This window comes from Fundulus heteroclitus, chromosome 1, assembly GCF_011125445.2.
Source record: "Fundulus heteroclitus isolate FHET01 chromosome 1, MU-UCD_Fhet_4.1, whole genome shotgun sequence".
In the NCBI taxonomy this organism is placed as follows: domain Eukaryota; kingdom Metazoa; phylum Chordata; class Actinopteri; order Cyprinodontiformes; family Fundulidae; genus Fundulus; species Fundulus heteroclitus.
The window spans coordinates 9,630,386-9,654,836 of NC_046361.1; the positions used below are offsets into that span (position 1 = coordinate 9,630,386).

Genomic DNA, 24,451 nt, shown 5'->3' on the forward strand with positions numbered 1-24,451 from the left:
CGAGAGCCAGCTACTGTACACCCGGTAGGCGAGCATGAAGTGGCAACTGAGGAGATGCACAACTGCATATGAAAATTCCGATTGGATGGAATGTTGATTGACATTGGCTTTGCCCAGTCAAAATCCAGCCCAGCCCAGCCCAGGTGGATAACTTCCCTTAATGAAAATGAACGTAGCCTAGCGAACGGGTGACGTTTTAGGCCTATCGTTCAGTAAATTTGAAAGCAATTAAGTAACTAAGCTGAAGGAAAATGAAGAGGAGCTATCCATCTGGTAGCGAGAAGAAGAAGAAGAAAAAAGAAGAAGAAGCAAAAAGAAAGAAAGACAGTGGTAAGTGGAGCAGATAATGATTTAAGCATAACATTAATAGTAAATGACTGCTGTCATTGAAATGATGCTACTTTGTCTTCTAACGGGGAGACAGCAGCTATAGTGTTAAGTGAATGCTATGATAGCAATGAATAACGAAAGCTATGCCCAAGGAGAACAATTAAACATTTTTAACAAAATCTTTCATATCTCTCCTCAGGATCATTGCTTAAATTTCTAACAAAACAGACGGATAAAGTGCCCCTACCAAATGCTGATGAAAACCGTAAGTCCAGTGTTCCACTTGAATTGTTAACTGTAACTGTTTAATTGCTAATTGTAAAGATTATTTATGGCACAATTTCTTTGTCATATTATAGTTCCAGCAACATCCACATCCAGTGGGATAGTGGCCACTCAACCTGTTGGTTGTCATGAAGAGCAGGAAGAGACACCAGAAGCACATCGAGCACCCATTCCAAGTTATGATACTGATGACTGTGAGTTCAATATATTTTACTTCAATCGATAACATGTGACATGCTCTGAAAAGATTATTTAGGATAATATACCCTGTTGTTTTTTTGTCATATCAGTTCCAGCAACATCCACCTACAGTGGGATAGTGGCCACTCACCCTGTTGGTTGTCATGATGAGCAGGAAGAGACACCAGAGGCATATCGAGCACCCATTCCATGTTATGACACTGATAACTGTGTGTTTAATAATTCAATACATTTTACTTTAATTGATAACATATAGCATGCCCTGTAAATTCTTTATCACAAAGTATACCCTGTTTTTGTTTTTGTTATCAGTTCCGGCAACGTCCACCACCAACAGGACAGGAATTACTGTTTTTTTATTTTATTATACATTCATTTTAATTTATTAATTTATTCTTTACTTTTATTCTTTTATATTTTCCAAAGTAACAAGGTTGTTCATGTTTAGAACATTTGGAATAAAAAAAAAGGTTTTATTTAATACATTTTTCGTTGGTGTCAGATTATTTATAGCCTAGCATAATGGTGATGAACACTGGTCGGTAGGGCCCCCTAGGATTTTTTGCTTGGGGCCCCCACAGACTCCAGAATCGCCTCTGGTTCCACCCTTCCTCCCCTTGCTCCACTCTCACCTCCCCTCCCTCTCACCGCCCACTGTACACACTACCGCACTCGCGCGCACACGCACAGGCAGTGGGAGTGGGTGCTCGGGTAGCTGCTGGAAGCCAGGATGGGATAATCATGCGCGTCTGGCTCCGGGCGTTGATGCAGTTGCCGATGCTGGATACGGACTGGACTCGGAGCGCAGGGTGGGTCTAGGTGCAGGCCGGTGCCGCTTGGACCTCGTTTTGGTGTTCATCAGGCATTCCGTGGAAGGCTGCTGGGCGATGGCCGTGAGAGGAGTTGGTGCAGCTCTCTGAAACGTTCTCGCCGATGGAGGACGGGATTCACCGGCACTGAATCGCAGAGCGGGTCTGGAGGAACTTGGAAAAGGGGAGAGGGTACCCAGGTATCCCCCCCCCCCCTTCGAGGATACAAAAGACGCATTTTGTGATTTCTTTAGGTGGTGCTTATTTGAACCTAAAATAGGGGGAGAAGCGGAGCTAGAGAGGCAGTCGGCTGTAAGGAGCGGACAGAGGATCCAGCAGCAGCCGCAGCAGCAGCGGCAGCCGCGTCCGTCCATCCGTCCGACCGTCCGGGGTGGCGGTGGTGGTTCTGGGGGGGATTTACTTGGATGGAGAGAGGGTGCAGTGAAGGCTGAGAGAGAGAGAGCGGCTCGCCGTGTGTAGGAGGAGGAGGAGACGGAGGAAAACCGGGCAGTTTGAAGGGACGGGGAGCCAGGTGCGGCGCGGCGGCTCCATGAGCGGCTCCTGCCGGGAGAGAGCGCCCACAGCCCAGCCGGAGCGTCTCCACTGCCGCGGGTAGAAGCCCGGGCTCCAGGACGGCGGTCAGTTTGGAAGTTTTGATGCATATGATCACAACCACCATGATTTTTATGATTCTTGGTGCTTCAGTTGTAATGGTAAGACATTCTCACATCCCTCAGATGCAATATTATTATGTTTATTTTTTCTGATTTCCCCCACAGTGGCTGTGATTGCCAAAGAGAAATAATAATAAAAAATAAATTATAAAAAAAATTACATAAACCTGATAAATTTTTGAGAGACCCTGTCTTAGAGCAGGCCTATCAGTGGCATGTGGAAGTAGGTAAGCCTATCTATAATTAGCCTACCTGCTGTCATAAATAAATTAGTCCTTTTCGCAAGCAACAGTCTCCCTCTTAGAAACGGGAGAGAAAAAGCTGCCATTTTCTCCTCATGGTTGTAATTTCTGTTAAAAAAAAAAAAAAAAAAAAAAAAAAAAAAAAGCCTTCGCTGTCTGTGGTGAATAGCTTAGCCCATGGCTTGACATGTCCCAGCTGACTGGCATTGCTTCTTTGCAGGCGATAGCCTGTTTAATGGACATGAACGCACTACTGGATCGCTTTCACAACTACATCCTACCGCATCTACGAGGGGAGGATCGCGTCTGTCACTGCAACTGTGGAAGGTAAATAGCAGCATCCTCCACAATATCTGGGATAAACACGGCGCCGCGCTGCCCGTATATGCTCTCTCCTCTTCCCCTCCGTTTTTTTTCCCTCCTCTCTCCCCCAAACCGTCAGTTCTTAATTCCTGAGGAGGCCTCGAAGATTTGAGGCGGTGAAACCCCGCAAAGCCAACCTGATAGGCTGCCATCCTGTTTGCGCTCTTATGTACGCGGTTTCCACTGAGGTTTTATTAATCCATTTTCTTTTTTTTTTTTTTACATAAAGCCCGATCTCGCTGTTGCATCGCTGTTTTGCCGTATAAGTACGAACAGCGGCTGCCTGTAAGGTTTTGCTGCATGCAGGAAGGTGTGTGTACAGGAGCCATAAATAGGTAATGAACTATGAGCGACAGTAGGCCGTTTTAAAACAATCTGTGCATCAAGTGCGCTGTGCGGTGGCCACATACGCGGTGCCACCGAGAATAATAATAATAATAATAATAATAATGATAATAATTAAAAAAAACTGCCTTGCCAGTTGTCAATGTTGGAGGGCTACAGTTCAAACCACATATTTGCATACCCTATACACAATGCCATGTTTCCTCGTTCGTTTGGAATAAGCTTTTCCTGTTTTGGGTCAAAGTGTTTCTGAATAATTATCTATGGATTTTTTGATTTTTTTTCCCAATAGGTTTTTACGTATTAATTGCTTTCTTTGAAATCAAGCTAAGATGGCCTTTAAACAGATGATGCTGTCATGACTTTTCCCCCCACAAGCTTCTTAATTAGCTGGAGGCCCACCTGTGGATAATTCTTTAAGCGCACCTCAGCCAGTGTCCTTCCTTGTGTCACATGAGGTGGAAATCTAAGGAGACCGGCCAAGACGTCAGGAAGAGAATAGTGGACGTCCACAGGTCTGGTTCGTCCTTGGCTTAATTTTTCCAGATGCCGTGTTCATCTGTTCGACCGGTCTGTATACGGAAGGACAGACACCTGGGGGAATGTCCAGCCATCGTGCTGTTCAGGAAGGAGATGGGCTCTGTGTCCCAGAGATGAGCGCATTTAGTGTGAAATGTGCGTGTGAACCCAAAAAGAGAAGCAAAAGACCCAGCAAAACAAGTCCCGTACTGGCATGAACTGAAATGCCAACCACTGAGGAAGAAGCCATTACTCAACATCCAACATAAAAAGCCAGATTAAAGTTTGCAAATGGAGTCGGGATCAAGGACTTTCATTTCTGGAGATATGTCCTGTGATCTGATGGTATATTTGTTATTTCCAATACTATTAAAACTCTTATTTCAACAATGAGGCAGCTGGTACTACTGAGTATAATTGCCTTGAGGAAAAAACATAATGTGATGATATTGAACCAATATCTCAAGACATCGGATGGAGAGTTAAAGGTTGGGCACAAATGGGCCAAGCAGATGGAGAATGACCCTAACCATGTACGCAGTGTCATAATCTTTAGGTGTCTGTCTGTTTGGTTCCCATTTGGGTTTGTAATTAGGTTATTTCAGAGTTGTCTGTCATTGTAACTTGGAGCTTTTGTCAGCTGTTGGGGATTCTGTCAGCTGTTGTGCATTTCTCTGATTAGTCTCACCTCCATGTCACTGATCACACCATTGCTGTATTTAATCTAAATGGTTTTCATCGTTCCCTGCTGGATTCCTCAGGTTTCATGTCCTCTCTTCCTCTTGCCATATCTGCAAGCTCCTTGGTTTTGATGAAGAAAGTCCTGTTGGCTTTAAAGTTCATCTCAACCACAACTTTTGATAGCTTAAAGGTAGAGTGGATGATTTTTTTTGGAACTGTAAGTAAGAAACACCCAAGTGTTTGCATAACTGCATGCGGAAGACCAGCCTACCTGCTCTTCCGCTCCTCTGGGGGATCTGGTCTTATTTTTTATTTTTCTGAGGCCTTCCTCTTCTTCTCATAAACCTATCAGACAGTTTGCTCCTCGTGACTTTCAGCCATTTTCAAAGTATACGGAGAGGGCAGGGGAGCTACAATGAACAGCCGAAACCGGAGCTTACTGATACATAAACACTAGAAGAGGAAACTATAGGAAGGAACGAAGGAACGCACATTGGCGTTAGGTGAGGGCGTCACAGTGATTGGCATGTTGGACAACCAATAGATAAGATCATCCTCCCGGGACTTGAAGCTGAAAGAATATTGTCCACTATAGCTTTAAGTAGTTACTAAGACTTAAGGACATTGACATCAATGTTTTAGGGTGGTCATGGAAAAATGCTGATCTCAGTCCAACAGAAACATTGTGGTCAGAGCTGAAAAGGTGTGGGTGCACAAGGTGGCCCAAAAAACCTGGCTCACTTACACCAGTAGGAATGGGCCACCATTTCAGCAAACTATTGGGACAAACCTTTAAAAGGATACAGCTGATCCAAAAAAATACAGTTAAACAAATGAGCGAAAATAGAAATGACCTTAGTAATTCTAAGTGACCTACAACAAGAAAAGTTCATTCGGATTTCTTATCTGGCAGCTTTGCTTTAAACAGTATCTGTAAATATGTGGTTGTAACTGGATATGGATTTAGGTGTTTTGCAGCTTAAAGGGGACAGCTGGCTGCTGATAGGCAGCCTGCTGTTTGCTCTCACAGAGTGTAGAAAAACATCAGCAAGACGCTCATTATTAATATATGAAATTAGGTTTAATTAGAATTAATGAGGTTTACCTGGACAGGTCCTAAGCGAAGCAACAGGGGGCTTCTGGGCTTGTTCTACACAATCATATGACAATAATATTGACAAAAATTTCTATCTATCTCTAACATAGAAAGTATTCCTGGATAAATGCTTCTGAGCTCTTTTTGTGTCTCTGCTTTGTCTTCTCAAACCCTGAGACAGAGGGGTACTCACATTGAGCCTGGTTCTGCTAGCGGTGTCTCCCTGTTAAAGGGGAGTTTTCCTCTGCACCGTTGCTACATGCATGCTCGGTATGAGGGATTGCTGCAAAGCCATGGACATTGCAGATGACTGCCCACTGTGGCTCTACGCTTTTTGTGGAGGAGTGAATGCTGCTTGTCAATGACTCAACGCAATCTGCTGGGTTTCCTTTGATATCAAACTTTTTAGCCAATCTGTTTGGATGATCTTTTTTAAATTAGATTTTTTTAAGCACCTTGTGATGACACGTGTTGTGAAATGATGCTATGTAAATAAAGTTTAAATACATTTGATTGAATTGACAAACAAAATCCAAAATGGCTCAGATTTTATAAGGATTTAGTCCAGACCAGTTCATCCTGGACCACAAAGACAAGAGTACCAATAAAAGGAAACAGCCGTGTGGGGGCTAACGTGTTAGGAGTTCATTGGCAACATTAGGAAGCCGTTTCTTCAGCGAGTCGGTTTAGAGAACTCTCCGAAAGGAATAGATGGAGTCAAGACAGACGCTTATCTGATTTATACGTGCAGTTCTTTGCAAAAGTATCCATTCCCCTTTAACCTTTCCACAGTTTGTCACATTACAACCGGAATGTATTTTATTTGATCGATCAACTCAAAGAGGCACGTAAATGTGAAGCGGGAGCAAACTGAACATGCCTTAGAAATCATTCTACAAATAAACATCTGAACATTGATGTGCATTTGTGGCCAGCCACCTTTACTCTAATACCCATAAATTAAACCCAGTATGACCTCAGAAGACACCTAACTAATAAAAGTTAGTCCACATTTGTGCAGTTTAATGTTGTAAGGCCAGCTGTTCTGTCAAGGCTTCAGCAGTTTTTAGACAACACCAGGTGAACAAAGTGAAGATCAGAGCAAACAGGAGACATCCCGCAGGTTTGGAGAAGCAGAGTCAGGTTATCAAACTATATGCCAAGATTTGAACATCTCCCAGAGCTCCCTTTAACGTATCTTCAGCTTCACTGTGTCATGATTCACAAATGGCCGCCTTGCTTTGTGTTCAAACTGGTCGTGACTGCTGCTGGTCACGATCTCTGAAAATATATAAGAGTCAAACAGATTTCAAAGCCCATCCACTGATGAAGTGAGTCTCGACGTTTCCTGCATGACCAGTCAAACCTTCACTCCCCCTGTCTCAGGTTACTGTGACCACACGTCGTCTTTCACCGGCCCCCGGAAACCCCCCTGAATGAGAGCCAGTCATCTGCTCTCGCGTAAACAGCAGAAACCTTCGAGACGTGAGCGGAGAGCCGCATGGAGTGGCATGTGGAAGTAGACGCATGGAGGTGCCGATGCGCCCACCAGCGCTCACCTTAGCGGCCTCGAGGACACAGCTTTATGTGTCGGCTCATTTGGCTGTGGCCATGTTTCTGATTTGGACGCCACGCGGGTGAACCCTTTCGGAGAGATTGGAGCTTGAAGCGCAGCAGCTGCCTTTATAGCTTCTGTGTTTTAGTGGGACTGAATCACAGGTCTACACAGGGGTCCAGGGTGCAGGTAAAACACATTTATGGTGGTTAATGAAGAATCAGATAATTCAGAATTTTGGTTTATTAGAGAAAAAGAGCTGCATATAGTTCAGCCTTATTCTTGAAGAAAATGGTTCGGCATTAATGGGGTCAGGTGTCTGAACTGCTCAGGTCAGGGATCCCCAACAGTAGGACATTCAACCCCAGTAGGACATAGAGCGAAGAGCTTATCTGCTGAATCTGTTTCTCATCCACTTCTTATTGTCCTCTCTATGCAAAAAAGCTTTTTGCCACGTTTATAAAGAATCTGTCAATCATACAGTGTGGGTGGATTTCTCATTTTTAAGTTAAATTGCTGGAAGTCAACATTGTTTCTATAGTTTCCAAACAAACAGGGAACATCCTCGAGGTTTCCATTTAAGTTCTTGCATGTTTAAATGATGAGAAACAGAGAAATAGAAATGTGTAAATCATTTTTAGGCAGTCAGTTTATCAAAATGAGAACTTCCCTGATTCCCGTCAAAGTCGATTGAAGCAGCCTTCTAACAGCCATCCAGAGCTGGTCTGACGCCGTGTGAGGCCCTGAGAAAAAATCACAGTGGGGGGCCTTCAAATTATCTTCAAGTAAAATAGACTGGTACCAGATTTGATGTGATGGGAAGCACATTCAAAACTGTTTTTTTTAACTTTATGGATAAATCAAAGATGTTAAAGTCTTTACGAGTAAAGTTTTATTGTTTAAAAAAATCTCAGTAACACCATTAAAGAGATGTCTCTGAGTGCTTCACTGAAAATCTACTATCACAGGACAATCCTCATATTCATAGGACAGAAGCAGTTATAAAGTGCTACTTTATAACTCTGATAAAAGAGTCATTGCTTTGCTGTTAAAAGAGTAATACTTTACTCTTCCATCAGACAAATTATAGCTCACAACCTTTTTTTGGCACACCTCAGACTATAGAAGTGCTCCATATCAATAAGATGTTACATTTTTTTTCACAGAAGGTCCATAAAAAACAAGTCTCAGATCATCTGAATGAACAGTTTACCTGCATCTGTGGAAAACAGGTTTCATCTTCCCCTGACTCTGTCTTCAGACGCATCACTGACAATTCAAACATCTCAGTCCTCCCCTCTCAGTAACGATATCCACACCACAGCGTGTTGGTCTCAGCGCTACCTGTTAGCACGTTTCACTGATGGCAAACAAAAAAGGATTAGATTTTTAGTTCTGGAAGGCTGATCACAGATTAAGGTCAATCAAGCATAAAATCATCTGATTTCCATTCATCAACCAATTTCTCGGTGCACCTTTATTAACTAATGTCGTCTTTATATCATCCAACATTTATATATCCAACACTAGCGTTACTATACACTGTACGGTTTGAACCACATTTCCTTTCCTATAGTTTACCTACTGCTAGCAGTTGGGAAGAAATATGCACTTTTATAAATGTAAAATACTGTACATATTTTTTAATTCCTATAGAAAACGTTGTTGGGCTTTCAGAGATCAGAAGTAAATACTGGTTGGTTAGAGGAGGAAAACAATTAAAACAGAATACATCTTGATCACCATGTTGTTCAATAAAAAAAAAACAGATCATTTCAGAGAAAGCCAAATACTTTTCATATTTTTTTCCAAACTGTGAGTAGTTTGTCATTATTTTCTTAGTTAATGAAATGATGAGCATAAAAACAGATGAGTGGGTGTTTGGGTGTTTTTACTCTCCACGGTTTGGGAAATGTTGAGAGTAAAAACAACAAGGTTATGTCTAAAATGCTCACCCTTTCCATTACAAAATATTGTTTTGTCCTCCAGGTAAAGTCTTTACACGGTGACTGTAACCATTTACATGTATAATGTTAAATCTCAGGGATCACAGTTATTTATGTGAGCAATTACAACGTAATTGTCAGCTGCAGGAGAAAATGTACAGTGTGACAGTCCTTGTGCACCCGGCTGCCCTGTGTTGGCTTTCAGGCCCTAAGACTTGTGTCTTGACCCGGATCTGCAACTCTCAGAACATCGGAAAAATCCGAACATCTCGGCAAGCTTGACAGTTTCGTTCATCTCCTCCTGGTCTTTTTGACTCCCTGAAAAGCGCTGCTTTACATTCCTGCCGCCGCATGTCTTCAGAAATCTCCATCAGTTCAGACCTGTTATCAGTGTAAAGTCCCAGAGTGCACCTGTACTCGCTCTCAGCTGTCAGATCTCTGAGCTCCCGCTGTGTTCCCGCGCGATGTTCTTCAGACATCTGTCGGCGTCGTTAGGCTGGGAGAAGCCTATATCTGCTCCCAGGAGGGCTGCGAATGTCACTGAAGGTTTTCACATCCAGCGGAATCATGTGTTGTACAGTGGGGCAGGCCGGCGAAGCGACGTGATGCCATCTAGATGATCTGTGGTCGCAAAATGTTATGGGGAGATCATTTTTGTTGCGTTGTAGCCAATCAGCATTTCCATAAGGTTTGGATCCCATGAAGTTCTCAGTGAGATGTGAATACAGTTAAGCAGCAAGCAAATATGTCGCAAAACGATAAAGGTTGGCTTCATATTGAACAATTTCCTCTTTCTTTAATCAGAAATAAATGGACAAGACTTTTTGAGAAACACAATAGTCTATACTTTATTCAGATGTCATTTACGTAAATGACCGGATAGGATTTGAAAGTGAATGCCTTGTATACAAGCAACCCAACAGTTTTCATCCAAAAGATTATTTTTTATGTGGGATGCTCTTTCACTTTTAGAGGAGGGGTGAATCTCTTCCACAAATCTAAAATTACATGTCAGCCGTACGCTTTCCTGCCTAAAGTGCATCCTGTGGACCCCCGGTGGTCCCTCACAGGGCTTTAGGGGTTTCCTGTAAAGTGCGGATTAGTGCGGCCTTATTTAAATTCAAAAATATCTTAACAAACCTCCAGGGTGCAGCCGGTTAGTATTTTAAAACTTATAACACTTCTGTCCTCTTCCCCTGTCTGTCCTCCCACCAGGCATCATGTCCACTATGTAATCCCGTACGACGGGGACCACTCCTTGGTGGACTCTTCGGAGAACTACTTTGTGAGTGACAGTGTGACCAAGCAGGAGATGGACTTGATGCTGGGGCTGCTGTTGGGCTTTTGCATCAGCTGGCTGCTGTTGTGGCTCGACGGAATCCTGCACTGTGCCGTCAGGGCCTGGAGGGCGAGCCGGTACTACGGTAAGATGGCCACGGTCTGCTTTTAATCGGCTGGGGACTCACTGACTCGGTCGCAATCTTTAAAAAAGGAAAGAAATCCAGTTTAGATGTGGAAAAGAATAATACCCTAATGCTTTTTTTTTTTTAGTTAAATGCAATGTTAAGTGAACCAATGTTTCAAAGAAAGAAGGATATTCACAAAATACACTCAAAAGCTACTTTATTATGTACACCTTATCAGGTTGGACCCTGAGTTTCCTTCAAAACTGGCATAATTCTTTATGGCGCGGTTTCAACACGGTGTTGGAAGCATTCGCCAGGGATGTAAGTTCATACCGACATCTCAAATGCTTTTGCTGAACACCCATGTTGAGAATCCCAGCGTCCCGTCACATCCTGGTGTTGCTCTATCGGAGAGACATTGACGTCTTCTGACGGAGGAGACCGCTGGAGTACAGGGAACTCGCTGTCGAGTTTAAGACACGCATTTGAGATTACCAGAGAGGACTACGAACCCTAAGTCTGTAAAGAAAATATTTCCCACACCACCACCTCCAGGCTGTACTGCTAATACAAGCCAGGATGGAGCCATGCCTCATGTTGTTTCTACTGCTGTCGCCTCAGTTGCTTTACGTGCCGTCACAATAGTCATAGAGATGACATACAAAGCCACTGTTCTAAACATTAAAACACTCTACAAAGTGCTGAAACAGACTGGAGGATTTAGATTTGGTGGCCTTTGTATTTGTGAACTGGGTGCTGCACCTTAATTTTTGCTCATTCAGACACTCATACACGTGCCACTCTTTATAACGTTGTAATTTTACACCATGATCCGTGTCCATGTTGGGTCTGGCGGGTTTTGATGGACCCATCGTCAGTCGGTTTGCAGATATTGGAGTGAGTTTGCTGAACCCAGAGGGATAGCCACCTCAGTTTTGGAATTAAATCAGTCCTTCTTCGCCATCCAAGCTGTCCATAAACCTATGCAGTGGTTTTTAACATATAGTTCAGGGTTTTTATCAGCACCAGTACAGATAACAAATGGAAATCACTGGAGAACAACTGTGAATTCAAAACACAGATGAAACAGAAATAGTGTTGCTTTGAGAACATTAGCTTGGGGTTCCTTGGCCATACTCTAGTCTGTAGACTAACACTTTTAAATCACAGTCTACAACAAAATAGCAAACCAAACAGCGACTGTGACATTGTGTTTTTTTAGAAGATGAGCTATAGTTTACATGAGTTTGTTTAATTTTCCATCTCTTCCGCATTCTGCTGCACAGTTTGTACTTTTAGATTTGTCTGCACGCTTAAATCTGGCAAGACGTTATGAAGCAATTAAACAAGTGTACCTAATATAGTGGCCGGTGAGTGTATTTGCATGATCATCCATCATGTCTCCAGATTAAAATGCTTGCCAGGTTAACACAGCAGTATGTGCAGGTCTGGAAAATGACCTCCCTCCTCTCTTTGGCTCAGGTTCGGCACTTTTCACAGACTTTTTTTTCAGTTTACTGAGACTTCTTGGAAACCCGCCAGCCGCACGATTATTCAAATGTAGGCGCATGACAGCGAAATGGCTAATATAAATAAAGGGAAAGTGCATTTTAAAATGGCAGTTTTCACTTTTAGGAGAGTCAAAATAGTTTTCTTTTTCATGAATCAGTTTTTTTGGAGAGCCATATGTATTCTTTAAACCTAAAGGAAAAAGCATTCTGTTGAGCAAAGGACATAGAAACCCAACACAGAGCATTCCTCAACGTCAGCTGGCTGATCGCGCTGGAAGCAGTGATGACGAGGTGGTGTGGGACTGTCAGAGTAAATATTCAACAAATAAATAAAAAAAACACTGGGAATCACAAGCACACTCTGGTCCTATTCTGCTAATTCATTGACTTTATTCATTATTTTATTATCATGGAATCTGCTGGATTTCACTTAGAAAACGTTTTAATTGATCTGTCTGTATGATTCGATAGAACTGACTTTGTAACGTGCATTGAGATTGGCACAACTGAATAAAATTTAATTGAATTTTAGGCAGGATTTTTTTTAAATCTTGAGATTGCAAAAATTCAGTCATTTTCTTATCAGTCAAAAGGTCATAGTGTGCATCGGCTGCTCTAACCAGCGGATCTAATTGGGCCATTTGGGGTAAGGGCTGGTTTAAGCTCCTTTGGAAATGGCGTGCAAACTCCACCCAATGCGGCGCACCAATTCCGTCACCAGTTGACAAATGGTGCGCACCCAGTACCTTTAAACAAGCAGCAGCAAAGAACATTGTTTTTATAAGAAAACATATTTTATGCATTGCAGCACTGTTATAGAGGAGGACTGAAACAAAAAATAACAGAGCAGAATGGGATTTGCCACTTGTTTTTGTTTACCTACAGGGCAGTACTGCAGCACAGCTAGCTGTTACAGGAAGTTAGAAAAGTAGCCATTTAAAACTCCCATTGGATCAAGTTCTCTTTTCCACTGTTCTCCCAGTGCACTATTCAAATTCCAGTTTATACAGCCTACTGAACTATCATTGCTGGGTTTTAAGCTCAGCTAGCTTTAGCTTGAGAGCTAACATGCTGAACTAGCATTTAACCAAACAAAACATCTGATATTGTTGTTATAGCTGATACTAAACATAACATTTCTCATATACAGAATAGGACACTGGTACAGCAAAATAACAAAGCAATGCAAGAGACCAAACAAATGTAAAGAGAAAGTTAAAAAAAGAGCTATAACCTCCAATTAATCTTTGATTGCTTGTTAAACTTAATTGGAAACACTATCAAACAGCTTTCAAAAAATTGGCAAAATTGCATCATGACAATGATGTTTTTTTTTTAATTAAACTGTGGATACATTTTTTTAGTAGATAAACATTCTAAAGACAGATTTTAAACATTAACTTGGAAGGTCCAGGCATCCTAACTTTTACAGCAAAGGTTCCCACACCGTTTCCTGTGGTGATGGTGAGGTTTTGGGAATCCCAGTGATCTCTCTTGCAGTGAATCTCTCACAGCAAGCAGGCTTGCATGGAGTTTACCATTCTCCTAAAAATCAGCTTCTCAGCTGACAGTCTGTTGGGAAGTCAAGCAAAGGCTTTAGGTTTAGTTAGTCAGTCCAAGTTTCTGAATTTCCTGCCTTCAGAATCCGAAGGCAGAGTCAGGGCACAGAAACAGGTCAGAAATCCAGACAGCACAATAATCAGGTTCGACGGACTTCGCAGGCTCAGAGGGTCAGAAGGCAGAAACAGGTCAGGAAACAGGCAAGCAGGCAGACTGGATTCAGGACACTGGATTTAACTCAACAATGGCTCGTAATAATCTGGCACTAGTGACTGGTCTGAGAGCTGGTTAGATAGTTAGAGGAGCTGGTGGATTAGGTGAAGACTAATGAGAACGGGACAGAGCTGCGTAGGTGTGTCAGATGGAGAATCAGACCAGCACTAGTGCCAAGATCATGACAGGTTTGATAATTTAAACTGAAAACATCAAAGCAAATTAAACTGGTTTGTGTCAATGGAAGGTAAAGCAGTGGGAAAACTGACAAGAAACCTGACCGGACGTTCTGTCACTACACTGACAGGATGAGGAGGAAAGCTAGGAAGCACTGCAGAGCCCCTCCAGTAGCATGTTTGATCAATCCGGTTCTATTAACTGACTCCCATCAACTTCAAAAATAATTTAGACATAACATGAATAATTTGTTTTATTTTCTACTACTAACAAAGGATTTTGTTAAAAAAAACTAGTCCTTACCACTTTTTTAAAAATGTAAATAAGTGTTTGAAAATGAAAGGCTTGATTACAAACAGCTTAGGATGAAATTTATTCTAAACTGTTTAACACATCTTTACCAGGAGTGCCGGTGAGTGTTAAGGACGATGTAGTTGGTGTATTCTTTGATAATATAGCTGTTATGTGGATATCAGCCATTATTGGCACGACAACATTAGCGATAAAACCAGCCATGTATTTATTGTCCTATTTGATCAAAGATAAAAACCCTGAATTCTGCACCAATCTTATTTCAAAAGCATACAATTTCTCCTTTTTTTTTTTTGGCAGGTTGTTATGATGACCATTCACTCTGACAGCAAACATGCACTTTGGGTTTTTGCTTAGGTCAGAATTTTCCTATGATGTTATTTCTGACTTTTGAACAGTCTCCATTTTAATCTTTTTCATACATAAAACCCGAGTGTTGCATTTAAAACAGACAAAATGTTTCAATTTACATGCATCCCTTCCATCCCCTGGGAACAAACGTTCGTGGCTTCTGTTTCCTCGTGAATGCGTGAAACAAAAAAATCCGCACTGTTTGCTTGTGAAGTTTATTATCCACTAACAAGGTCGGGAGGCCTTTTAAAAAACCAAGCGGACGATGTACGAGGCGGCTGGTATGATGCTGGATCAATATCAGTCAATTAAAGTAATCTGTCAAGAGACGGTATTTTTTTTCCCCCCCACATGAATTCAGCTGAGACAAGCTCCATGAAATACGTCTTTAATGCCTGAAGTAGTTACACAGCTGTTTGCACATGTCCTTAATGGTCCTATTGCTAACGCTGCAACTAGCAAACCATAAATACACCAGGCAGGGTTTGTTCAGAAAATGTTTGAATGTTACTTTTATTATCTACCCCCGCTTATCCGTGCAGGGGGGGTGCCTATCTTCAGCGGTCACTGGGGAAGATGTTGGCTATATCCTGGACAGGTTGCCAGTCCATCAGAGAGGACAAACAACCATGCACACAAGAGCAATTTAGAGAGGCCAATTAACCAAACAGTTACCCAGCATACACAGGGAGCACATGCAAACTCCCCGGACCCCAGGCCAGGATTTGAACCTGCATGCTGCAAGGCAAAAGAGCTACAAACCGCACCACTGTTCAGCCCGGATGTTTTGCATAAGATTGTACTGATTGTTAGCGTTGGCTACCTTTCTATCAAATGTGTGTACAATTTTTTTTCTCAAGATATTCAAAGATACCTTAGAGATATTTCGTTTGTTTCTTGAAATATTTTCCTTCAACTCCCTCTGTGTTTCTAAACGTTCTTGAATGTAATCGTATTTGTAGAATATAACACTCCAGGAGATTCCACTGTCATGTTTTTTGTTACAGAGAACGGCAAAATGAAACTCTTTGTGGGAAAACTAAGTATATTCCAGAACGTCAGGAACATGGAAAACATATAAAGCCACAAAGTGAACAGAGGGTGTGCTTTCTTTTCACAATAATTTTCTGGGAGCCTGTCAAAGTGGCCCTGAGCAATAGTTTGTAGACTTCTTAATAGTCTTTGATGGTCTTTTTCCCCCAACTTTGCCTGCTTTTCAGTGTAGACCAGATACAGGACCAAAAAGATACAAATTTATAAAATAATTTTACGAAATAATTTTACTGATACTAAAATATACAAACTTTTCTGTTCGACTATGTTGCCTTTGGTAGTTTCTATTGATTAACCTGGAGAGAAAAAAAAGAGAACAAATTGTGTCACGAAGTGCATAAAGATCTCGTTTAAAGCAGGTTCTTCGCTAAATTTGTGAGAAATTCTCGCTTTCGTCCTGGCAGCACAATGTCCCGAGAGGTTTTGGACGAAGCTTTCGTTTCACATGTCCCCGTTACTCTTACAGAGACAGTTGGTATACTGGCACCGTATCCAGATAAAAGGAGGTGAAGGCTGTCTGAGAATTACTTCAGCCTGAGCAGTCGTATGTCCCAGAAACGTCTGCCGAATAACTCACAGCGGTTAACGCTGTCAGAGTCTGAACTTCCACACTTAAATGATAGAAAACATTGGTTATAACAGTGTTGTTAAGTGATGCTCGTATCAGTTTCAGCTGTAGGTTCGTGCTTCAAGCCAGGCTGGTGTCAAAAAGATTGAGCTGTTTCACCCTCACCATCTGATGCTTCGCTCTGAATGCCTCATTTCCGCGCTCTGTGTGTTGAAATCCAACTCAGGCTGATAGTTGCGCCTTAATTTCCTGCTTTTCGTCTTGCACGCTCTCTGGGAAATGTGTCCGTCATCTCTCTCCCCCCCCTTGACAGCTGAAGGAATGCGTGTCGCTTTAAAGAAAAGGAGAGGAGCGTAATGAGACAGAACATGCGGCGCATAGTTCATCGCCGCCCTGTGTATCCTGTCGGCTGAGCTGTTGTCTGGTGCAGCGCTCCCTTCCCAAAAGAGGTTGATCATCCTGTATCACGGTGGAGCAAATGCGTCTGTGCTGGTTTCTCCGGCTTTTCTCAGCGACGGCCCTTTAAAAAATTATTCTAAGCTGCTCGGTCAGATTTCACAAACACGACCTGGAGGCCGCTGTTGCCTTCTGCCGCTCCATAAATCACAGTATGGGGACGTGCCTGCGTCGTGGAGTTGGCCTGGATCTACAGTTTTAAGAGTAAAGTAGGTGATATGTGACCTGGAAACCGGGAGCGCTGTGGAAAAGCTCCTCAGGCAGGATGAGGGGAGCATCAGCCGTAAGATTTACCGCTGATACTTTGAGGCGTAGCGCTGTGCAAGAGTTGCTTTAGGTTTGGCTTCAAAGGAGCCACGCTTATATGTGATATGTTCAGGTGGTCTTGATCAATAGGTTTTTGGCATTTATGAAGTTCCTCACAAGTTATCCTTTTTTTTTTTAACTGAGTGCAGTACGTGACCCTTTTTAGAAAAAAATGTTTTAGTTTGTAAAGCTGCTTGGAAGAAAGGAACGTTTGAAAGCCAATAATATTTATTAATATTATCTAAAAGGCCATTAGATGAAAACTTCACATACAGTATGACTGAAGTATGATCAATCTTTAAGGTTTTGTTTCAACTGTGTCTTTTTTCTTCCTAGCTGCTATGATTTTCAGATCTTCTTATAGATCTTTTGTCCTCCTGTCTTCCTTTCTTCGTTTCAAAGCACACGCTGCACTTTGTGCCAGGTCCAAGAAAGAGAAAGGAAAAAGGAGAAGAAAATTTCAGCCAAGGAGAAAAATAATTCTGAAAGACTAGAAAACGCAGAAGATCCTTAATAAAAAGTTTCAAGGGAGCCTGTTTCTGTCGAAGCAAAGAAGAGAAAAAAAAGAGACTGTGATTGAAGATTTTTCCACTTAGCTTTTGTTTGGAAGTCCAGTGTTACAGAGCGAGATGCAGCCATCATAATTTTGTGGCTGATATCTGATCCCCAGCCAATTAGATTTTGTTCTAAGAACTATAATGTAAAAAGATGTAAGAAACTCCTTCAAAATATTTTTCTAGCCATCTTGTCATGGTCATTAATCTTTTATGTTAGGAGCAGATGTGATGTCTCACCAGATGTGAGTAGAGTCACAGTAAAACAGATAAAATGACTTAAGGTTCCTAGTTTGAACCATATCAAGCTTTTTATATTAGTATGGGAGCTTAAAAGCGTACAAATCCTAAAATCTCAAATAAAACAGAGCCCCCTCGTTGTACGTCCTTCCTGTCATCAGCTAAAACTCTTGCTCCCTCCGAACTTATCCAAGACCTGCCTTCAGATGTGTCTCGGCATGTCACATAAAGTTCACTTTCCTTTGAAGTACTCCCTTCCATGTCTGTCTGAGTTCATTTTGAAATACCTTACTTTCCCTGAAAATAGCTCTTTTTCAGTCTTCTTCACTCAATAGGAGCATCCGCACAGAGTGCCGTCATAACAACCTGGCAGGCCTCACCGATGGGATGCTCCCAGATCTGATTGTGGTCACCAGGAGTTTTATCTTGACACGTCTATATAAAGCTGGTCTGATAAACAGTACACTTTACATATTTGCCTGTAAGGTTTCGGTTCTTAAAAGACGAACTAAAAACCTCTTCAATGGGAGGATGTGGCCTGATTCTGTATTTTTTTTTTTTTTTTGTAATGGGACGGGAAACCCCCGTCTCTTTTTGACTTTCTGTATCCGTGTGCGCTTGTCGCTGTGACTTCAGGGCTAGGTCAGACACATTTAGCCTCCCTGAGACGAGGAGTGAAGGTGAGGCTGAAAGAGCAGGGAAGAGTCTGTGTGGAGGCAGGATGAAGATGCTGTCACATCTCCACCCCCATTCTGACACACACACACACACACACACACACACACACACACACACACACACACTTTCTCTTCTGTGGAGCTATAAATAGAATGGGAGAGCAGCTGGAATCGCAAGGAACACACACACATACACACACGGTGCATTGAAATGCGCAATGATTCCCATTGCTCTTTTTTTTTCCATCTCTAACTCCTCCCTCCTTGCTCATTTATTGAATCTGCTCCTGGGCCATTTCCCTCACAATGCCTCCTGCAACATCCCCCCCCCCCCCCCCACCACCACCACCCCTTATCGCCAGTTTGCCGTTAATATCTGATGCCAGATGCTCTTTTGGAAAGACACTTGGGAATGGAAAACACTCAAAAAAAAAAAAAAAAAAGTGAGAAAATGATGACTTGGCTCGCAGCGTGAACGTCCCCTCTGCTCTAAAGCAGCATAACAATTGCATCCATGCCCTCCCTTTTTCTGTTTTGCATTATTATTCCTCCTGACTTCATCCTTTTATTGAAATGAGAGAAACCTGCCTGTGTTGCCCCCCTTTCCTTTGGATACCCTTCAGAGCAGTCCTTGTGGACAGCACACCCATTCACAGCTATAAATAACTTCCCTTCTCTCCTCTCCCTCTCTCTCTCTCTCTCGCTCTCTGTCTTTTCCTCCTCACCCCCACTCCTCCCGGTAAGCCCCCCCACCGCACATCCTCGGGCACAGCCATTTTTTTTTTTTTTACCGGACCCGCTGTCTAGGGCTCTCCCTGCCGTCTCCGCAGCCCTCACTTCGCCTCGGTGGCTCCAGTTTATAACCTGACAAGCATGAATCTATGCTCTGCCATTACCAGTCCACCCCCCCCCCCACCTCCCCATATTACACTCTGCACACACACTCATAAAAAAATGCTGCCTCACTTTCCATTTTGAAGCATTCTGTGTGTGTGTGTGTGTATAGTGTGATGGCTACTAGGATCTTCTCCAGTTTAAAAACGGCTAATCCCGTTACAAAGACGGACGCGAAAGGTCAAGGCCAGTGTCACTGTGTAACAGTTCCCGACATCGCCCAGCGTTTCCAATCTCTTATCCCTCCTCTGTCATTATGCCCGCAGACTGGAAGAGCAGCAGCGCCTCCTCTGTGCGCTGCGCAAAAGCTCATAACTCACTTTTTTTAATATACAGCTGATGGAAACGTGAAAACAAACAAACAAAAAACATAAATAATCAAGTGCCCTTTGGTCACGCTTCGAGTTCTGATTTTTACTTTTTCAATTTCAGATTTAGTTATTGTCCACTGTCTCCTGTAGTTTTACTTCAAAGAGGTCCGGGCTAATTTACAGATCATTTCCCATTGTTTTAGTGGTCCATGAAACATGTTTCAACTCTTAATTGGATTCAAATATCAGCCTGGGCCACCATGAGATTTGGGCAGAATAATAACTGACTGAAAATGTCATTTAAAAAAAATATATGCAAAAGTCAATATCACCCAACTGTCTTTTTATAAAAACAGAAATGGAGCTACTGTTAGTATTGCTACTGAAATGATACCACAACCTGTTATAATAGCAATTCATGTTCTTTTAGTAGTAAGTATAATAATGATGATGATAATAATTATATGTTTCTAATGTTATTTTGATGCTCATAAAGGCTGTAGTAGCAATAATAGTTACTAATTCGTTATTGCCTCCAATTAACTTTTAAAATAGTAATTGGTGTTACTGCATTAGTAATATAACTTTCAGAATCATAGTTGCTGTTGTACAGAAGTATAAATCGTTAAAATGTCAAATCTGTGAAATGATAAATTGAGTTCAACCAAGGTTTAAACTGAGTCAGTCTGAAGGAGAAAGCTCCATTACACAGTGTTAGAACACTGCAAAAAGGGAACTAAATGTAAGCAAAATTTTCTTAAAATTGGTATATTTTCCCTTGATTTGAGCAGCTAAATAAGACTATTTGCCAATGGAATGAGTATTTTCCCCCCTAAAATAAGATGATTAGAGATCATGCACTTGAAATAAGATGATGGAGATGAAATGTTCTTATTTTAAGTGCAAAAATCTAATTCCATTGGCAAATAGTCTTATTTAGCTGCTCAAATCAAGGAAAATACACTCATTTCAAGAAAATTTTACTTACTTTTAGTGTCCTTTTGGCAGTGAAAAGTGTTGGAGTTGTCTCTGCTACAAGTCCGGAGCTGAAACGTTCGCTGTTCCAAGAAATCTCTGAAGCACGAGAGCAAGGTTCTCTACCAAATGAGTTTGAACGGGAGTTTCTTTGCAGATAAAAATATCTGCATCTTTCTAAAACTCAGTTTCTACTGGGGGAGCTCATGGGTTTTGCACAAAATCTATTTTTGCATCAAATTGTGCACTGTAGCACTGTATCCGTTTGGCCTTTTGCATTTTGGTCTTCTGAATTGTGAATTTGCGATTTCTATCTAACGAAAAAAATATCCTCAGACATCTTACAGCAGGAATGTTCTATTTATTCATGTGATTTAGTTTAAGAAACGTATGAATATACTGGTTTCAAATTTTCTGCACACTGTACCTTTTGGTCAAGAAACAAATTGGGTGTTCAAAGCTTTTTGTCATGAGGACCACCTTGACATTTTAATGACAGTAAAGCCTTACGTAGCCAGGAAGCTGACATTTCTCCCAGGAAGTATTGATGAAGATGGTAGTATAACAGTGAAATAATAATAATAATAATAATAATAATAATAATAATAATAATAATAATAATAATAATAATAAAAGCTTAAAAAATGTATGAACAGATGAAAAAACTGACAAAACAAAATTGTAGATGCTGGTAGAAATTACGTCAGACAAATTTTTAAAGTATAAGTAGAAAACCACATCGACTGAAAAGTTGGTTGGGGAGATATGGGGCACAGAAGTAGAAGCCCAGGGCCTCATTCATCCAAGCACCACCCGTGGTGATGCTCCTCACTGCCAAACCTTGACTTTTACTTTTTACTGTACCAGGAAAACTTCAATCACCAAATTTTATCATAAAATTACATCATAAGGGGATTGTTTATATTATGTTATGTTGGTTCTAACTGGTTGAAGATTGTGTAACGTTTATTGCAATTTTTTGTGCAAAATTTGTCCTATTTACCCGCCTAGCAGGCAATGTGTACATCCTCTTAATGTTTATCAGCCAAATGTCAAATTTAACCTCCATCAATATGAAAGAGGTTTCATTTTGAGCTTTTTTTCTCCCCCTAAATTTGAAATATAAGCTCTCCTCCCTGGCCTCTCGTTGTCACCTAAAGCTGGATCTTTAGCTCAACCAATAAATTAAGAAAAGCTTTTATTACAAAGAGGCATGATCCTTACCTTAACTTGTTTTTTTTTTTTTTAAAGGCTGCAGATATTTCCAAATCCAGCTTGCTCAAGCTCGAAAAGTCAAAGGAAAGAAACTTTGCTATTCTCTGTAAGGCGTTCCTGTTTTTTGCTGCAGTCTCTCTTTTCTCAGCTGAATGAACTGGGGACACGTCTCACCGCGTCCTACCGGGACGACTGTACCTCAGTGGGCAGAGAAGTCGTCTTGCAATCGGCAGGCTTTCCACTGTCACGAGTGTTGCCAACTCGGCTCATTATAAGCGACTTTGGACCTGTTTCTTTCTGAAGTCCCTTGTAAATTTTGTGAGTCGCAGGTTGCGGTTTTGTGGGCTTGTTTTTGACCGTGTTGTCGCTTTTTTGGGGCTATAAAATGGGCGACTAAACAAGGGTTATAAAGAGACCTGCTTACGATGGCGCATTACAGACAGCGTGAGCCGGCTAAAACATCTGTCCGCATACACACAACCCTCACCCCCCGACAACAGTTTTTCAACCAGGAAAAGCCGTGGTGGGTAGAAATAAAACACCACATACATACATTTACGCAGTATAGAAACGGACGCTGTATTACAGCGTGGTGGGTCACTTGTTGGGCCTGTTTTTACAGCTGGTAACTTGTTCCTCTTGCAAGATCTGGCAACACAGCCTGCCACATGTTGATGTGCCCCTGGGCAAGGCACTCCAAGTTACCTACTGATCTGTGAGTCAGTGTATGAATGTGTGCGTGTTAGTGGCCCAAATCTCCCAAATCCAGAGTTGATTTGGGAGATTTTTTTTTACGCAAACCCCCTGAAGAGTGGAAGGGCAACGTACGACAGTGTTGCACATGCGCAGTTATTCGAAAAGGGAACTTGGGGAAACCTCCAGAAAAAAAAAATCGCCCGGCTCTAGCTTTAAGAGTGTAGCGATTGTTAATCCAGGCGGTCACCAGGTCAGGGCCAATCAAGCTGAAAACCAGCTGGATCCCATTACTGATTTCTCCCATCCCCATTTCAAACAGTGGAGGCTATTCAACGTGTAGCTCAAAAATTGGCTTAGACTCTTTTAAAAAGTGATCAAAGGAGTGATTATCTGCTTTCTATGTAAAAAAAAAAAAAACTAGAACGGCTTTTGATGCTTGATGGTGTATTTTTGCTTTTTTTTGTTGTGAAAGCCGCTAAAGTCCAAACCATCGAATCTAAAGTCTAAAGAGGCAACACTCATATAGAGAGCAAAATATAGATTTGTGTTTACAAGGGTGGGGGGGGGGGGGTGACGCTACGTCATGGTTTGACGCCTAATAAACGCTTCCTCTGCCCTCTCTGTTCTCTCCGCTCCTCTTCCTGCAGACACTCCATCCTGGTCGTGGCTGCCGCAGTTCTGCAACCTCCGAGACCTCCGTCGCCGAGCCCAGCTCCGACAGCTGGAGGACTCCAGCGGCAACATGGTGCACATCAAGCAGAAGCTCTACCACAACGGCCACCCCAGCCCCCGCCACCTCTGACTCTAACAATCGAAAGGCAAACAAAACAAAAAAAAAAGCGAGAGAAACGAGAACGCAAACGTAGATCTTCCCCCCCGAAACCTCTAGTACCTTCCAGAAACACCTCCACTTGTTCTTACCGAAAGGCTCCCCCCTGGCCAGATGTTGCCTCAGAGAGACGTGTAAAACTGCCCTCCCCTCTGTTCACAACGTGGCCCTCTTTCAGCCTCTCCGACAGGACTTTCTTTTGACCCCCGAACCTGTCTCAGCACTTAAAGGAATCCCCGAATGGAATGAGATTTTACTTTGTTCCCTCTAAAAACCTCGTCTTAGGTCTGTGTCCAGCACTGTGGGAGGAGGGAAAACATTTTTAAGAGTGTTTTTTTCTGTATAGAGACATTTTCTGTGTTTATTGTTAACTTGGCATGCTCTTTTAGAACAGGGTAAGATGTGGGGAGCGTGTGGCGCGGGGAGACGGGATCTTTTATTTTCCTCTATCAGGTGGGACTTTATCGGTGTGGGGTGGGGAGAATGCAACGGGTGGGTTTTTTTTTTTTTTTTTTTGTGACGGTTAGACTGCTGCTTCTGTAAATAGGTGAAAACACGGGATTCAACAGACGGGGAGGTGTGTGTGTGTGTGTGTGGGGTGGGGGTGGGTTAGGGGGGTTTGTGTGTCTCGCTGCTCGGTGGAATACTGAACAGTGGGCCGTGGGAGTTAGAGGGAAAAGGGAGAGAAAGGTGGGGTCTGTTTGAAAACTGGATGTGAAATAATGTGATTTCTGCTAAAAAAAAAAAACCCACACAGATTAATTAGCTTTGTTACTTAGTGAATTAACTGAATGTATTAATTTTACCTGTAAATACGTGAGAGGGAGGAGGGCGCGCGCGGCTGCGGTCCGATTTCCCTCTGCTACACTGTCATTGTTCTGTTGACGCGCGAGAAAAAGGTCCCGCGCCCAGCCCAGCCCACGAGACTCAAAACATATCCGCAGTGCTTTGCAAAAGTATTCACGCCCCTTGAACTTTGCCACGTTTTTGTCACGTTACGGCCACGCACACGTCAACGTCTTTCACTGGGATTTCGTATGATGGACCAACACAAAGAGGTGCGTGACTGGGAAGTGCAGTGAAACGTACACGCGGTTGGCA

General features: G+C 42.3%; 1 protein-coding gene across 2 annotated transcripts; it reads left to right on the plus strand.

The window, feature by feature from the left end:
- Positions 1 to 1,458: 1,458 nt before the first annotated feature.
- tmem240a (transmembrane protein 240a) lies at positions 1,459 to 23,370 on the plus strand. 2 transcript variants are annotated; one of them, XM_012861895.3, is made up of 4 exons: positions 1,459 to 2,263; positions 2,762 to 2,868; positions 10,262 to 10,470; positions 23,169 to 23,370. In XM_012861895.3, the coding sequence occupies exons 2-4, from the start codon at positions 2,777 to 2,779 to the stop codon at positions 23,321 to 23,323; spliced, it is 456 nt and encodes a 151-aa protein (XP_012717349.1). In that variant the 5' UTR covers positions 1,459 to 2,263; positions 2,762 to 2,776; the 3' UTR covers positions 23,324 to 23,370. The 2 variants fall into 2 exon arrangements, with proteins under 2 accessions (XP_012717349.1, XP_012717348.1); XM_012861894.3 differs by having other exon boundaries at positions 1,462 to 2,338.
- Positions 23,371 to 24,451: the final 1,081 nt, after the last annotated feature.

Bases quoted from the DNA above. Each gene is read 5' to 3' on its own strand.
- tmem240a (XM_012861894.3), top strand. From the start codon at position 2,282: ATGCATATGATCACAACCACCATGATTTTTATGATTCTTGGTGCTTCA. The intron at 2,339-2,761 runs GTAAGACATTCT...GCTTCTTTGCAG, and splicing joins TTGGTGCTTCAGTTGTAATG to GCGATAGCCTGTTTAATGGA. The intron at 2,869-10,261 runs GTAAATAGCAGC...TCCTCCCACCAG, and splicing joins TGTCACTGCAACTGTGGAAG to GCATCATGTCCACTATGTAA.